General features: G+C 30.9%; 1 protein-coding gene across 2 annotated transcripts; it reads right to left on the reverse strand.

Annotated features, from left to right (window-relative positions):
* Positions 1 to 866: 866 nt before the first annotated feature.
* On the reverse strand, positions 867 to 13,669 carry LOC111414280 (DBF4-CDC7 kinase regulatory subunit chiffon). 2 transcript variants are annotated; one of them, XM_023045588.2, is made up of 9 exons: positions 13,146 to 13,669; positions 12,965 to 13,083; positions 11,460 to 11,639; positions 11,005 to 11,118; positions 8,420 to 8,535; positions 6,659 to 6,975; positions 2,694 to 3,567; positions 2,359 to 2,627; positions 867 to 2,300 (listed from the first exon to the last, which is right to left on the reverse strand). In XM_023045588.2, exons 1-9 carry the CDS (start codon positions 13,213 to 13,215, stop codon positions 940 to 942), a joined length of 3,420 nt encoding a protein of 1,139 aa, XP_022901356.2. In that variant the 5' UTR covers positions 13,216 to 13,669; the 3' UTR covers positions 867 to 939. The 2 variants fall into 2 exon arrangements, with proteins under 2 accessions (XP_022901356.2, XP_022901364.2); XM_023045596.2 differs by lacking the exons at positions 12,965 to 13,083; positions 13,146 to 13,669 and adding an exon at positions 12,001 to 12,089.
* Positions 13,670 to 13,778: the final 109 nt, after the last annotated feature.

A 13,778-nucleotide genomic window follows, 5' to 3' on the forward strand; every position in this document is an offset into this window, starting at 1 on the left:
GAGACCAATTGATAGATAATTGATTAGTTTACACGAAAATACTGCCCGTTTGACGAAATTAGCAGTGGCGTTGAAAATATTTCAAAAAAAGTGTTTTTTATAGCAGATAATGTTTAATTTTAAAAAAACTTTGACCCGTTATATCTTGTTGAGGACGCATTTGCGACCCCATGTATATTAAGACTTTTCATCTTAATTTTTGATGTATTACCTGCCTTAGAAGTCTGGCAGCGATTTTCTGAATCATCCTGTATACTGCCAGTTTAAAATAATATCTGTATGCTGTTCCAATATAATACCAAATATTTCTTGCGAAAATTCGTTATGTACCAGTTCAATTTTGCATGTTAATCTAGTTTGACTGTATGAAACGAAATGATCATTGCCTAAATCATCACAGAATAATAATAATCCTCATTCAAATAAATTAGTATTATCATAAATTGTCATTCATATAATCCTTAATGTTTTATTGCGAATATAATTATTGCTTCGATTTTCCAATCAAATTTTCGGTTTTAGTTTTTCCATTTGTGTCAATTGTGAATCAGATTTAATTCAACTCAACCAGATCGCGCTAAAACTTTGAAAATTTTATATTTAATAATTACATTTTCTCCTAGAATTTTATAAGAAACAAAAATTATTTGTGATACAAAAATTACCTTCATTATAAAATGATTATTATTGAAAATAAATAATATAATCCATCTGGTATATCAATCTAAACTAAACTTCAATTTAATTTCTTTATATCTATAAACAATGATTTTGATACTGAAAATAAACAAAAATAATAAATTAATTACAAAATAAAAGAAAATTAAACTGGATGTTTTTTTTTCATAATATATATTTTTATATATATATATATATTTTTAAATAACTTTTATTTATTTTTTTTCATTTTGAATTCGTGAGAATTCATTTTATTTTTTTTTATCGTTCGCGATACCACCGACCCCTCGGTTTTCTTAAAATCCGGGGTGATTTCGGCGAGGGCGGCGTCCTGCGAGGTCTTTTAACTGTCCTGTTTGGGGACGAGCCGCTTTTCGCTCGTTTCTTTGAACTAATTTTTTCCGTTAATTTTTGTACACGTACAACCGGCTGTAACAAATCTTTATCATTATTGCTCACTTCACTACCGTTTGTCACTTTTGCCATTAAAACTTTTTCTTTAGGACTGTTATCCCACTCAATATCTTTTTTATTATTCAAATCGTCTTTTTCACTATTAAATTGTTCACCTTCATCGTTATCGTCATCTTGTTTTTTTAATTTATTAATTTTATTTAATACCCTGTCTTGATCATCGTCATTACCATTCAAAATGACTTGATTATCATCTAAAATAACACTATTTACATTTTTTATCGGTACACTTTTTGTTTTATCTGTAGTACTTTGGTCACTAAAATTATTACAGTTATTTTTTGTTTTTTGGCTATGATTTTTTAATGCCCCACTATTATTAAGTTCTTTGTGATTACAACAAAAATTATCTTTCGATTCTTCTTTCCGCCGTTTACTGTTTTTATTCGGCCATCCGGTTCGATTCTTTTTCTTTTTCCTCCACGGTTTTTTCGCTGTTGAAAATAATTTTTTGGCTGGTGTAAAACTGTTGTTGTCTTTATCATCGAAATTATTTAATAATTCGATTGCGCTTAATTTTAATCTTGAGTTTATTAAAACCGTTTCTTCTTCTGATAAATTTAATTCTAAATCGTTTAATAAACCAAAGTTGAACCATTCTTCGTCGATTCTTTTCGCGATTCTTTCATTTTCCCGAACGATTTCTTGTACTTTTCCCTCTGGACCTTTATAAATAATTATTTCTTCGTCTTCTTTTTCATCTACACTTTTTGCTTGATCTTCTTCTTTTTCTTGTATCGTTGGAAGTGTTTTATCTAATTCTGAACTTGATTTGTTATTATCACTTCTTCTTTTTCTTTGATGTAGTAAGCTGCTTAAAATTGCTAAAGTGGATGCATGTTGACGTGGAGATTTTCTTGGATTTTTGCCTAAAGCCATAACTTTCCTATTTTTACCACTTTTACTTTTCCCATGTTCGTCAAAATCATCTCGATCGTTGGTTATTGATGAATCTTCACTTTCTTTACTGTTTTCTTCATTCAATTCAATTTGGTTTTGAGTAGGAGTGTTACTTCCGGCGGATGTTGTTGATAGGCTTTGTTGAATTAGTTCTTTTTTAAGTTCTTTGTAGGATTTGATACAAAAACGAGGATCTAAAGGCGGTAAAGGACCTATTTCGTATGGTAAAAGAAATGGTTTTTTGTAATCTAAACAAAGAGAGAAAATAAATTAATTAAATAAAATGGGGTTAATTCATTTTTTTACCTAAATCAGTGAATTTTTTGTAAGATTCTTGACCTTCATCCTGTCGTTGAAACGTTGAGTACCAAGATTCGCACGTTGGAGCTCGCTCAAACGAAAATTCGAAAGTTTTATAATCAAATACATCGCTTTTTTCTCCTTTTATGTTTAGATCGTAACATTTTCCATCGAGTTTTATAATTTTACTTGAATGCTCTCCATTACATTTTGAAGATTTTGGTGATTTTGAGTCTGTTGCAACTGGAGCTAAATAAGAACCATGATATCTCAACCTATAAATGAAGTAAATTTTTAATAATCCACTTTAATATCTTTATTTCAATTAAAATAATACATACCTTGATCCAGGTGTTTCAAATTTATAATACTTTTGGTTATCCAAAATAAAAGCTTCAGCATGCGTCCTTCGCTTCTTCTTCTTCGAACTACATTCCGACCAGTTACTATCCAAGGAAGCCTCATCAAGATGTCTAACTTCTTCTCTTTTAGGCGTTGTATGCGCTTCGCTTTCGCTCGATAACAAAATTGTGCTGTCACCGCCAACGCTGGCCGTCGTATTTGGATTATCTGCGTCAACATCTTCTTCAGAGCTAGTTGTTTCGTCTCGTTTCGGAAACAAAAAACTTTCTGCCTCGTTATTCAGTTGTCTCAATTCATAACTACGCATCTTTTTAAATTTTACTATTAAACTTTTATTTTTGTCCGACCCCACTCCTTCGCTATGATTATCCGTCGTTTTTGCGGTCTTTTTCGCCGGCTCGTGGTTTTGTTCTTTTTGAATTGAGGAATCGCTACTCGATCGTAATTTGTTCGATAAAACTTCGACTTTGTAATACATTTTATTTTCCAATGGGATCGAATCCTCGATCGAAAGTCGTTTTTGTCGAATACACGCTCGTTTCGGTCGACCCGAATCCCACGTATCTTTTTGCTCATTTTCTAATAATTTTAGTAATTGCCTTGTACTCGATCTTAATTCCCGTTCTCGGACACCTTCAGTTTTCACCACTTGATGATCATCATCGATCAAAGCACCTACGTAATTGGTTACTGCGGCGCAATGTCGTTTCGATCGTAATCTATTACTATTACTCGATTCACTTCCGGTTGGTGATAAAGGAGAATTTCTAATTTTATCACACAATGATACTGTTCTCGGTCTTAGCATCCTCTTCTTATTCTTTACAGGCTCTGTCTCTATCAGTTTATTGACTAACAATTAAAAAAATTAAAAGAATGTTATCATAATTTTCAGTTTTAACCTCTTTAACGTACTGGTTCTTAAAGAAACATATCAATTTAAAATTAATATTATCAATCCCAAATTGTTTGTAATCTAAGCAAAAAAGTTCGCGTGATCCCGCTTCTTAGTACTTAAACAGCTAAACATAGCAATTTATGGTAGAAAGTAGCCTAAATATGCATTCTGTGTCAGCAATAATGTGTGGTAGTAAAAAGTATAACTAAGCCCTTATTTTGATTTGGTAGTAATAATATTACAGCTGATAATTGAAAAGATAAAATTATCATATGCCCCCAGAATTTACTGTAGAGAAAAAGAAGACAGAGGTAAACACTTTTTACAAATCCTGCTATCTCCAGCGTGAGCCTGAATGTTACAAGTTGGCCAATGATCATATTTTTCAGAATGCTGAATGGGAGTGGCATTGATTCCCAACTGATTCTATTCAGATTCAGTACGAAGAAGAGTTTTCCTAAAAACGTTATCCCACCAACTGGCGCTTGGAGAGCTCAAATAAACACCAACCTCAAAATACGACTGAAAAAGTTCCGTCTGAAATCAACGTTGTAATTAACCCCGTCCACCTCCAAAAAGATGCTCAACCTGTACAACTGAAACGGGTTTCAGAAGGATGACACATTATGAATGTGAAAACTGTTACTCTACAATCAAGGTTTATATACAGTATGTCCGTAAAGTAACGGATATAGGCGATAAATTAATTATAAACGATTTACGGAAAAATCCCTGAAATGGATCTCAAGATCTTAAATTTCTTCCGCCATTTTTAAACGAGTTATGACGTCATTGATATTTTTTTCAAACGGCAATCTCCCATTTTTATTATAGAATATGAAAGAGAATTTTTTTGTGGATCTAGTACAGTCAATATTAATATTGATTACATAAGAAAATTTTCGAGAAAAATTACTTTAACGTTTAACTACTTCAGATTTGTTAACACGATGAAAATAGCAGTAGCCATGAGTAACTATGGTAACCAGTTATTTTAAACAATTTCCTAAGTGTCAAAAACTGATTTAGTAAGTAGATGACCTCTTTAATACAACATATCCTAATCGCCAACTCATGAGCCAAAGTATGGTGACCCTAGCTGTGACTAAATTTAAAAAGGATGGGCAGCTCTCAAAGCATTTCTCGAAGTCTGGCGTACTAAATGTTTCAGGAGAAGTTCAATAAACCGTGGTTTTGGCTGGCCAAGAAAACCTTCATGTTACTGTAAGGAGTATTGGATCTAATTTGGACATTAATAAATCCTCAACCTCCTTTTAGAAAGTTGTAAAACCCCCAAAATATCATTCCCATAAAGTAAATCTCATTCACGAGCAATGAATCGTAGTTTTTGCAACAACAATTTTGCAACGATGACGAAGTCTTTGTCAAAAACATAATTTTTTCCGACGTAGGGACATTTACATAGAGTGGACAAGTAAATAGAAAAAGTTGTCGGTATTGGGCTATCTAAAATCCAAATTAGCCAACAAAGTCGCACACCTAATATCCGCAAAAGATTTAAGGAAACCTAAACTAGAAAGAGATGTTTAAATTTTTAATTTAAATCTTTAGACCCGTTTCAGGAATTCTTCCATTAACCGTTTATTATGATTTTACAGCCTCTATCCGTTACTTTACGGACATACTGTATATATGAGGTTGTCTATACACTTAGACAAACGCAACCATGCTGCGAATTACGTCATTGGCAAAAAAATACCGGGAAATAATTCAAATTTTTAAAATAATGTAATTGAATTACTTTAATATATTTACTGTGGTATATAATTAACTGCGGTAGGAAAGCGGAAAATAATTCAACTTAATTTCTGATATAAATTCATTTATCATAAAATAATTGAGGGAAACTAAAGTAGTAATTGATTTGTTATACTAGAGAAGACACTTCAACTCTCACTAAACATGACCTTGAGGTTGCGCGCGCAAGCCACTTACGCCACGAAACACTCCCGCTCTTGCCCATCGCCCACAAACTAAAATCAAAGTATTGCAGTAAAGGAATCTAGACAACCTCTTATATATAAACCTTGTGCTGCTTGTCTTCTATTAACAAGCTTCGACTAAATTTCCCCTCCTAAACAGTATAATATAATATCCTTTTCACTAAACTTTAAATAACATCTTTTTTGAAAAATTATTTTTATCAAGCGCATTGCACCCAAACTTGCAAATTCTTGTTACTATATATTCAATACTGTTATTTATTTAAGAATAACTTCATCTTACATTAAAAAGATACCACATTGTATTACTTCCTCTAAAGACTGCACTGAGCTGGTTTTGTAGAGAAATGTAAAGGAAGACTTACATCCAGTGTTTAGGAACTTTGCAGTTTTCAGCAAATTATTTGTTTTTCTGCGTTAGTATTTTAAACATTTTTCAAAAAATAATATGAATAAATTACACGCTATGAATACATTGTAGGTCCAGAAAAAAGGCCAGAAGATATTTTAACACAATTAAAAATAGAAAAAGTATGGCTTCCTTTTTTATCATCAATTATTAAAGCATTAAAGCACACTTATTAGAAAATAAATTCCTTCATATTTGATCCATATATCTATACTGCTTTCCCTCAATTCGTTTAGAATGCCATTGTGTATCAACTTGTGCTGATTCAGCCAATATTGTATTCGTTTTTATAATCGCACAAAACGTCATATCGTTGTTCCTGCAGGTATTTTTAGTCGTTGATTTATCGTAACAATACTCCATTAATAAACATATCACATTATATATAAATTATTAACATTGCATTTTGAAAACTTTTCACTTGAAATAAGAACCATGTTTAATACTTATTTAAAACAGACACTGAAAACAAACAAAAATTATCAATTTCCGATATTCGCAACATTTGCATTGCTGGAAAGGTAAAGAATATTTATTCTGCACCAAATTTCCAGCATATTTGAATACCGACCTAAATTTCTTCTAATAATTTAATTAATAAAGTCAAAAGAGTACGTTAAAGGGTTAACATATTTTTTCTAACATTAAATATACATATATTTTTAGACTTACCACCATTTAATTTCAGGAAATTATTGATGCTTGAGGTGTTTGATATTAAAGTATCCAATTGTAAAAAATTGGAATTGTCCTTGATGAAAGTTAAGTGTTTGTCGCTTTCAAGATGTTCGTCAAGTCGCAGATAATCTGCTCGGCAGACCTCACAATAGCCGGGTTGTAGTGCTGTGTCAAGACGCGGGTTTGACCGGGTCTTCCGAGTCATGTTACGCTCGATGTTCGAGCGTATGACGATGCCAGGGTCGCCGGCCGATCCTTGGAAGTTTAATTGGGGCCAGTTCCGTATTTCTTGGAAAATCGGTCGAGTTTGTCTTCGAACAAAAAAATATAATTATTTAATTTGCTTTTTTGAACACATTTTAAAGACATCTTAAATCGAGTCACAAAACCAGTCAGAGTCTGATAGAAGAAAGTTCATCGCATCAAATAAAAACGAATCAGTTTTATTTGACAATTAGTAACACTGTATAATTAGAAGTGGGATTGGGTCAATTTCAACATCAATTTATAGCATTGGCTACAATAACAAAATCGGACTCGCCTTTATCATTTATCTGTAATCTTAATTGTAAGTGCAACTTGTTATTTGTTTTATTAAAGGTGGAACATAAAATTGCTCTTGATGCTTGCATAAATATGGTGAGTATAAAAGTTTTTAGATAATGACGTTAAAGACAATAATGACGAGATCTATCTGTGTAGAAGATGTGCCATTTTTGTAACTATGCAAAAATTGAAACAATGTTAAACCCAGTAATTGCAATATTTAAGTTATAAAATCAGGCAGGACTTACATATATTTTTAACAAATCAGGGAGGAAATAGAACATAACAGTCTAAAGAACCCCCGTAGATGCAAGATAGAAATCAATGGGCAAGTAATAGAGAAACAAATGAAAAATCAGTATCTGGATAGGAATATAACAAGTTATGATAAAATTGTAGAAGTGCAGCAACACCAAATACAACAGCTGGACGCCTCAACCAACTGATTTGGAGAAGCAAACATATTTATTTAAAACATGAATATACAAAACAACAATAACACAGTGAAGATATAAGAAAATATAAGAAAGAAATGCAAAGTAGAAAATATTAATGAATGGGGACTAAACAGGAAACAAGAATAGCAACCAACAGACTTATGTGAGTAGTAAGAAACATAACACTACTTAATTCTTACATATTTCAGTGTATATTGTGTACAGGAAATAACTTCGAACACTTGCTGTGATGTTATTTTAAAATGTTCTATGTATTCTTAAGTAATTTCACAAATATCTAGGACTAAAAAACTTTTGCTACACCTTTTTTCACCTATTAGTCATTATTTATGCAAGTTTATGTGTATAGGTTGAGAATCACTATGCACATTAAGTATTATTGTATAATATACAATATTGTTCTATTTTGTACTTTTTACATTGTGATAACCAATACTATTAATTATTTACTTTATTTAAATAAGCAAATTTTGTTATATAATTACTTTAGTTTACTTGATATGTTAACTATGTGTAAAGTAGTGCATACAACGTTAATTAACATGTAAATGAATATAATTTTAAAGTAGATCGTAAATCCAGTTCAGAAAAGGATGGGAAAGTTTAGTAACTGGTTGTGAGTGGGTTTGAGTGTGACCAAAAAGAACCCAAGATCCAATGCAATAATATTAAATAGATTTACTTTCAGTCAATATTTTAAATAAGGGTTAATTGATTGAAGGAAACAGTTAAATTCGTTACAAATATTTACCTGTTGAATGCTTCAAACTTAATGTAAGGAGTCTTGAGTTCAAAGAACTTTTGCGTCGTTTTCTTTTTATTTGATAGCTTATAAGATGCTGATACTTGCTCTAAAAAAGCAAACGTCTACAAAAAAAAGAAAAGAATATAATTAAAAAGTTTGTTTACATTTATTGATAATTAGATTAAAGCTGTTAACCTTGCAATACACGTATGTAATTTTAATTTCGCAACAGTGCCATCTTTTGTTGGCTAATTGTTTCAAATTACCATATTTAAAGGAATACAAACATTCGATATTGTTAACAGACAATAATAACAATTCTAATAAATACTAATATTTGCGAAATGTTGTTTATACAAAATAGGTAAATACAGGTTTATTTAGCTTAGTTCCAGCTAAATCCGAAATTTTCTAGGACTAGTGTTAGCTTTATACCATTTCAAGTTCAAATTGGCACCAATCAAACAAAAAAAGGCATTAATCAATTACAATTTTTCACTCTTAACAAACTATCTACAAAATATTATATTAAGAAAAAGGAAGCTGCAAACGTAAAACGGCAAATTTGTGCCGTTTACGATACGAATGGCGAAATTTAGCTGAAATTCTTGGTTCAGATGAGTAAATCAAGAGGAAGCAAACGTAAAATAAAGATTACAAATGAACATCACCGTTTCTTTAAACTTAAAGTTGAAAAAATCCTAAAATCACACTTAAGCAGTTGCGAAATGCAAGAAACATTACGAAATGATTTCAGCTTAATGTAAGCAAGGAATGTACTCTACAACACCTTGATGACCTCATTAAAACAAATACGTTTTGAACCGGAAAGAACCAACACCTTCGAAGTGAAAACAAAAAGATCTCAATACATAAGAAATTTGGTTAAACTTCAAAGTGAATTTATTTAGACGAAACAAACTTTAATATATTTATGTCGCGAAATCAGGTTAGTTCAAAACAAGAAAGTCATTGTACTTTCATTGCTGCTGGTAGTCAGGGAGCAAATATGCATCTTATCATGCATTCAGAAGGGGGTCATTTAAAAGTGATGAGGATATTGAGTTTGTTAGGCAATGTTTAAGGAGAGCTCAAAGTAGCTATCAATGCTCAGAGGATTTACTCATTGCTAACACTCCTTGTCATTGTGGTGTTGAAGAAGTGTTTGAAGAACAATAATTTCTTCATCATAAACTGCTAAACCTAACTGAACACACTTGGTCTCAAAAATTGTCTCAAACAGAGTACAGAATTCGAAAATTAGAAAATATAATATTAAAAAAAATAATGTAACTAACTGTAAGAAGTTTATAGCTGGAATTCAAAAGCACATCACTTCAATTTTAAACATAGAGGATGTCACGTTTTGAGTTAAGAATATTGTTTATTACCAAGTATAAAATTATGTATTTAAAATATTTAAATATTTAAAAATTGTTTTGTTAAATTCGAATGCCAATTTGATGTTGATTAATTAATAATAATTTTGATTTTGATTAATGCCAATTGGTGATTATGACAGTTGTCAAATGGTTTTGTTTAATGACATTTTGGCACAGTTCTAGATCTAATGCTTCTAGTTTAGATTTAGTGTTAGACAGCATTGTATAGCACTGTGTTGTATATTTTTATTAAATTAAAACTAGAACTAACACTAGACCTAGAACTAGAAACATTCGGATTGAGACGCAATAAAAATACAGGGTGTATCTAAAGTTATAGCCTTCTAAAGTTAAGTGAAAAAATCTGCAACTTTCTTATTTCTTGACATTTTACAACTAACAAATTGTTAGCTTGATCACAAAAAATAAAATAATGCTGAAATCAATTTGACATAACTTCATTTTTTTGACTAATAATAACCAATCTCACCTAATTCACCTGAACCTGTGCATTATTTTATTTTTATGTGATCAAACTAACAATTTTAGGAGAAAATAACAAGAGAAAAAAGTTGCGTATTGAATCCCTCTATTTGAATCAAATTTTTAAAGAGAGAAACATAAACACATTAAAAAGTTATGATGCAAAGTATTATAGGGGTTGATTTTTCACCCCCTTGTAATAACATTTTCCAGTTATGAAGTGACATTTTATTAGCAACAGTTATCTGCCAAATTTCATCCTTCCAAATTCCTCCATAGTGGATTTATTAAAGAAAAACAAATTTTTCCCCCTAATTTTGGAGGGCTGTAACTTGGAGGAGAAGTGGTTTTGACCAAAAATTAATTTTCGCTGAAAAAACACCCCTTAAAATCTTTCGCATCAATTTAGGTACCACCTGTATATAAATAATTTAGCGCTTCTTTAAACGTCTTTAAAAATGGCTAAATCCGAATGTTTTAGATCCAGTTGTTAGTTCTATTACTAATATTAGTTCTAGTTTAAGTTGTTTTAATTCAAAAAAAGTAAATAAAATTGGTGTAATAAATTTTAATAACTTCTAATTAATGCCATTTTTTGCTAGACAATCGCTTTTATTAGCAATTGGGGTCTCATAGTCTATGTAAGCACGTGTACTGGAAGGTTAATATAAAATTGTAAGTAAAAATGATTAAAAATTCATTAAAAGTAAGGTTAGAATTATTTACTTTATCAATGGACCATATGGTAATGCCCCAATTTCTTGCTTCTTCCAGTGGATCTTTTGTAATGACAGTTGGAGTTTTTCTGGCTCTTTCAAGCATTGCATCAGCACGTGTTTTCTATAAAAAATTAATAATTTTTTTCAATATTAAATAAAAATATACAGGGGTGTTTAGAAATTGTCGGAGTAGCGACATTTTTCATTACATTCTAAAGCAAAAATCTTAATTTTAAAATGTACTTTGTCCATAAATAATCATTAATATTCAATATATGTTGATAAAGAAGCTGTAATTTAGAATAAAAAGAATTTTGACAACTAGTTTTTTCATTAAACTTATTTTCTTTAGATTTAAAGTTCGTTTTTAACATTTTTTCATTATCATATCTTCATGAAAAACACTTTTGGCAACATTTTAACATTAAGATTTTCTTAAACAGCCTGTATAAAAGTACTTACTGGTCTGCCCCTTCTTGGAGTAATCTCCTCATTATTTGTGGTTCCAAATTCATTACTGGATAATTCATGAGGAACATATTGGGGGGTGCGGGGTTGGGACCCACCCCCCTTAGTACTGCAACATCCTTCCCGATCAGTTACAACATGTGTTATTTCTTTTATCAAAAATAATTCTAAAACCTAAAATAAAAAGTTTGAATTTTAAATGATAATTTATAATTGATGAATAATTCAAAACAAAAAACATCTGATTCGGGGATTAGTAAAAATTCTTAATCAAGGTCAAGGATTTTAAATCACTACTCAGAAAAAAAAAAGACAACTAACAAAAAAAAGACAGTCAAAAACATCAAAATCACCACCCAAAATCGAAAGTTTTAAATTTCTGTACATAGATGTCAGATGTTTTGGGGAGGGCAAGAGACGATTATCATCTTATTATTATTATTATGTTATCAGCTGGTGTGCGGTGAGATATCCCACCAGCACAAATAGGGACGACGTGTTTATACCGGTACTTTTAACTAATCAAACTACTTACTGGACACCTATTTGATGATATCCAGTCGGTTCGGGTTGATATTTTGCTTCGATTATCGTCTCTAACAAAACAACTAAATTATGGCAATCGGTAGCTGTCATGTATGATATACAAAATGGCCCGTTCGGTTAGGTATTTTCCTAAAGATGGCGCTCAACTTTAAGTCGTATTTACACGACTTACATTTATATCACAAAAAATTTAGTGGAAATAAAATCACTAAAACAATATTTTGCATCATTTTTATCCTACTTTTTAAATTTTATAGGTTAGGGTTGATTAAAAAAATTATTTTTTTCTTTTAATTAATTACTAAATTAATGCATTTTATTAAAAATGATTATATTAGGATTAATTTAATTTAAAGCGTTTAATTTAATAAAAAACGATTTAGTTTATAACTAAAAGAAAATTTAATTTTGTTTATAAATGTTAAAAAATAAATCGTGTAAATCGGTTCTGATTGGAAGGATATTGACGCGGAAAGTTTGCTTGATAACAAAATTGACAGCTAACTAAATAAAAGTGTTTTTTGATGATGTTTTTATCCACATTTATAATTTTTTTAATTAAAATTAAAATAAAAAAGCGGCGTACACGATTTGAAACTTGGCAACAGCGTCCGCTGTAAAATACACAACGAAACTCGAGAAAGCGTCTCCTTTTTGTGTCCCAAGCGATAATGTTTTGACTTTTCTTTATTTAACGGTTGTTTGTTATTAGGAAACGAAATTGTTCTTAATATAACATGGGGGCTACGTTGACAAATTTACCTTGTTTCGTTTTACTTTGTTTAAAAAAAACAAAAGAGAAGGTTGTTTTTTGTTATATTTTTATGTTGATCGTTGCGCAACGAAAAAAAAGACTTTTGAAATCATTTGTTTATTCTAAATAAAGAAATTAGGTTGGCAGTTATGGAGATGAGATGAACTTATTGAAAATGAAAATAAAAACGAAAACTTACCCCTCCTAATTCTTTTATTTTTAACTCAACTTTACTCGCGATTATTCGATTTTTAACGTCCAAATAAAACTTGTAATTATGCAACGGTTTGTTCGTTGTCGATGAACAGCCGTTTAAACCTAAAAAAATTAATTTTTTTTTAATACACCCACTTCACAAAAAATTTCGCCGATTTCTTTACTTTTATTCACATTTTTGCAGCAAGGTACAGCAGCATCTTCTCTACCACCCGGTTGTGCACTAGCTTTCATTACTCAAACTCCTGTACGCGACGTAACATAATTTTTTTTCTTTATTCTGTTGGTATTGTTATTGTTTAAGGGGCCCCCCACAAGAAAAAATCGTCACTTAACCTAACTTTTTTTTAACACTACAATTTTTATATTAATAACACCTCGATAACTTAAACGATTACTCTTAAAGTTCTTTTTCGATTCTTTTTTTCTAAAAGACGTCTTCTAAATACGTCGAGCGAGAAATACACACGCCCAGAACACTGGTTGGTGGTGCAAACACACCACACACACTGTTGCCATGTCACGGACCGGCGCGTCCCGTACAAAACCGTTCGATATGGACACGAACTAGGGGAACACGGTTTTGTATGTTTGTCGCTCACGAAACTTTATTTCTCTTTTCTTCACAATCTCGATATTAAAGCTGTACGATTACAAAACAATTTTCAAAACACGACTCAGTATCTCGCGGCGCCAAACCCGATAAACAATTAACCAATCAAATCAAGTTTCCTAATAGTGACATCTATTATCTTTTTATGTTAATTAATTAAAGAATAAAAGCGGGAAATTTAACT

This window comes from Onthophagus taurus, chromosome 2 (genome assembly GCF_036711975.1).
Source record: "Onthophagus taurus isolate NC chromosome 2, IU_Otau_3.0, whole genome shotgun sequence".
Classification (NCBI taxonomy): domain Eukaryota; kingdom Metazoa; phylum Arthropoda; class Insecta; order Coleoptera; family Scarabaeidae; genus Onthophagus; species Onthophagus taurus.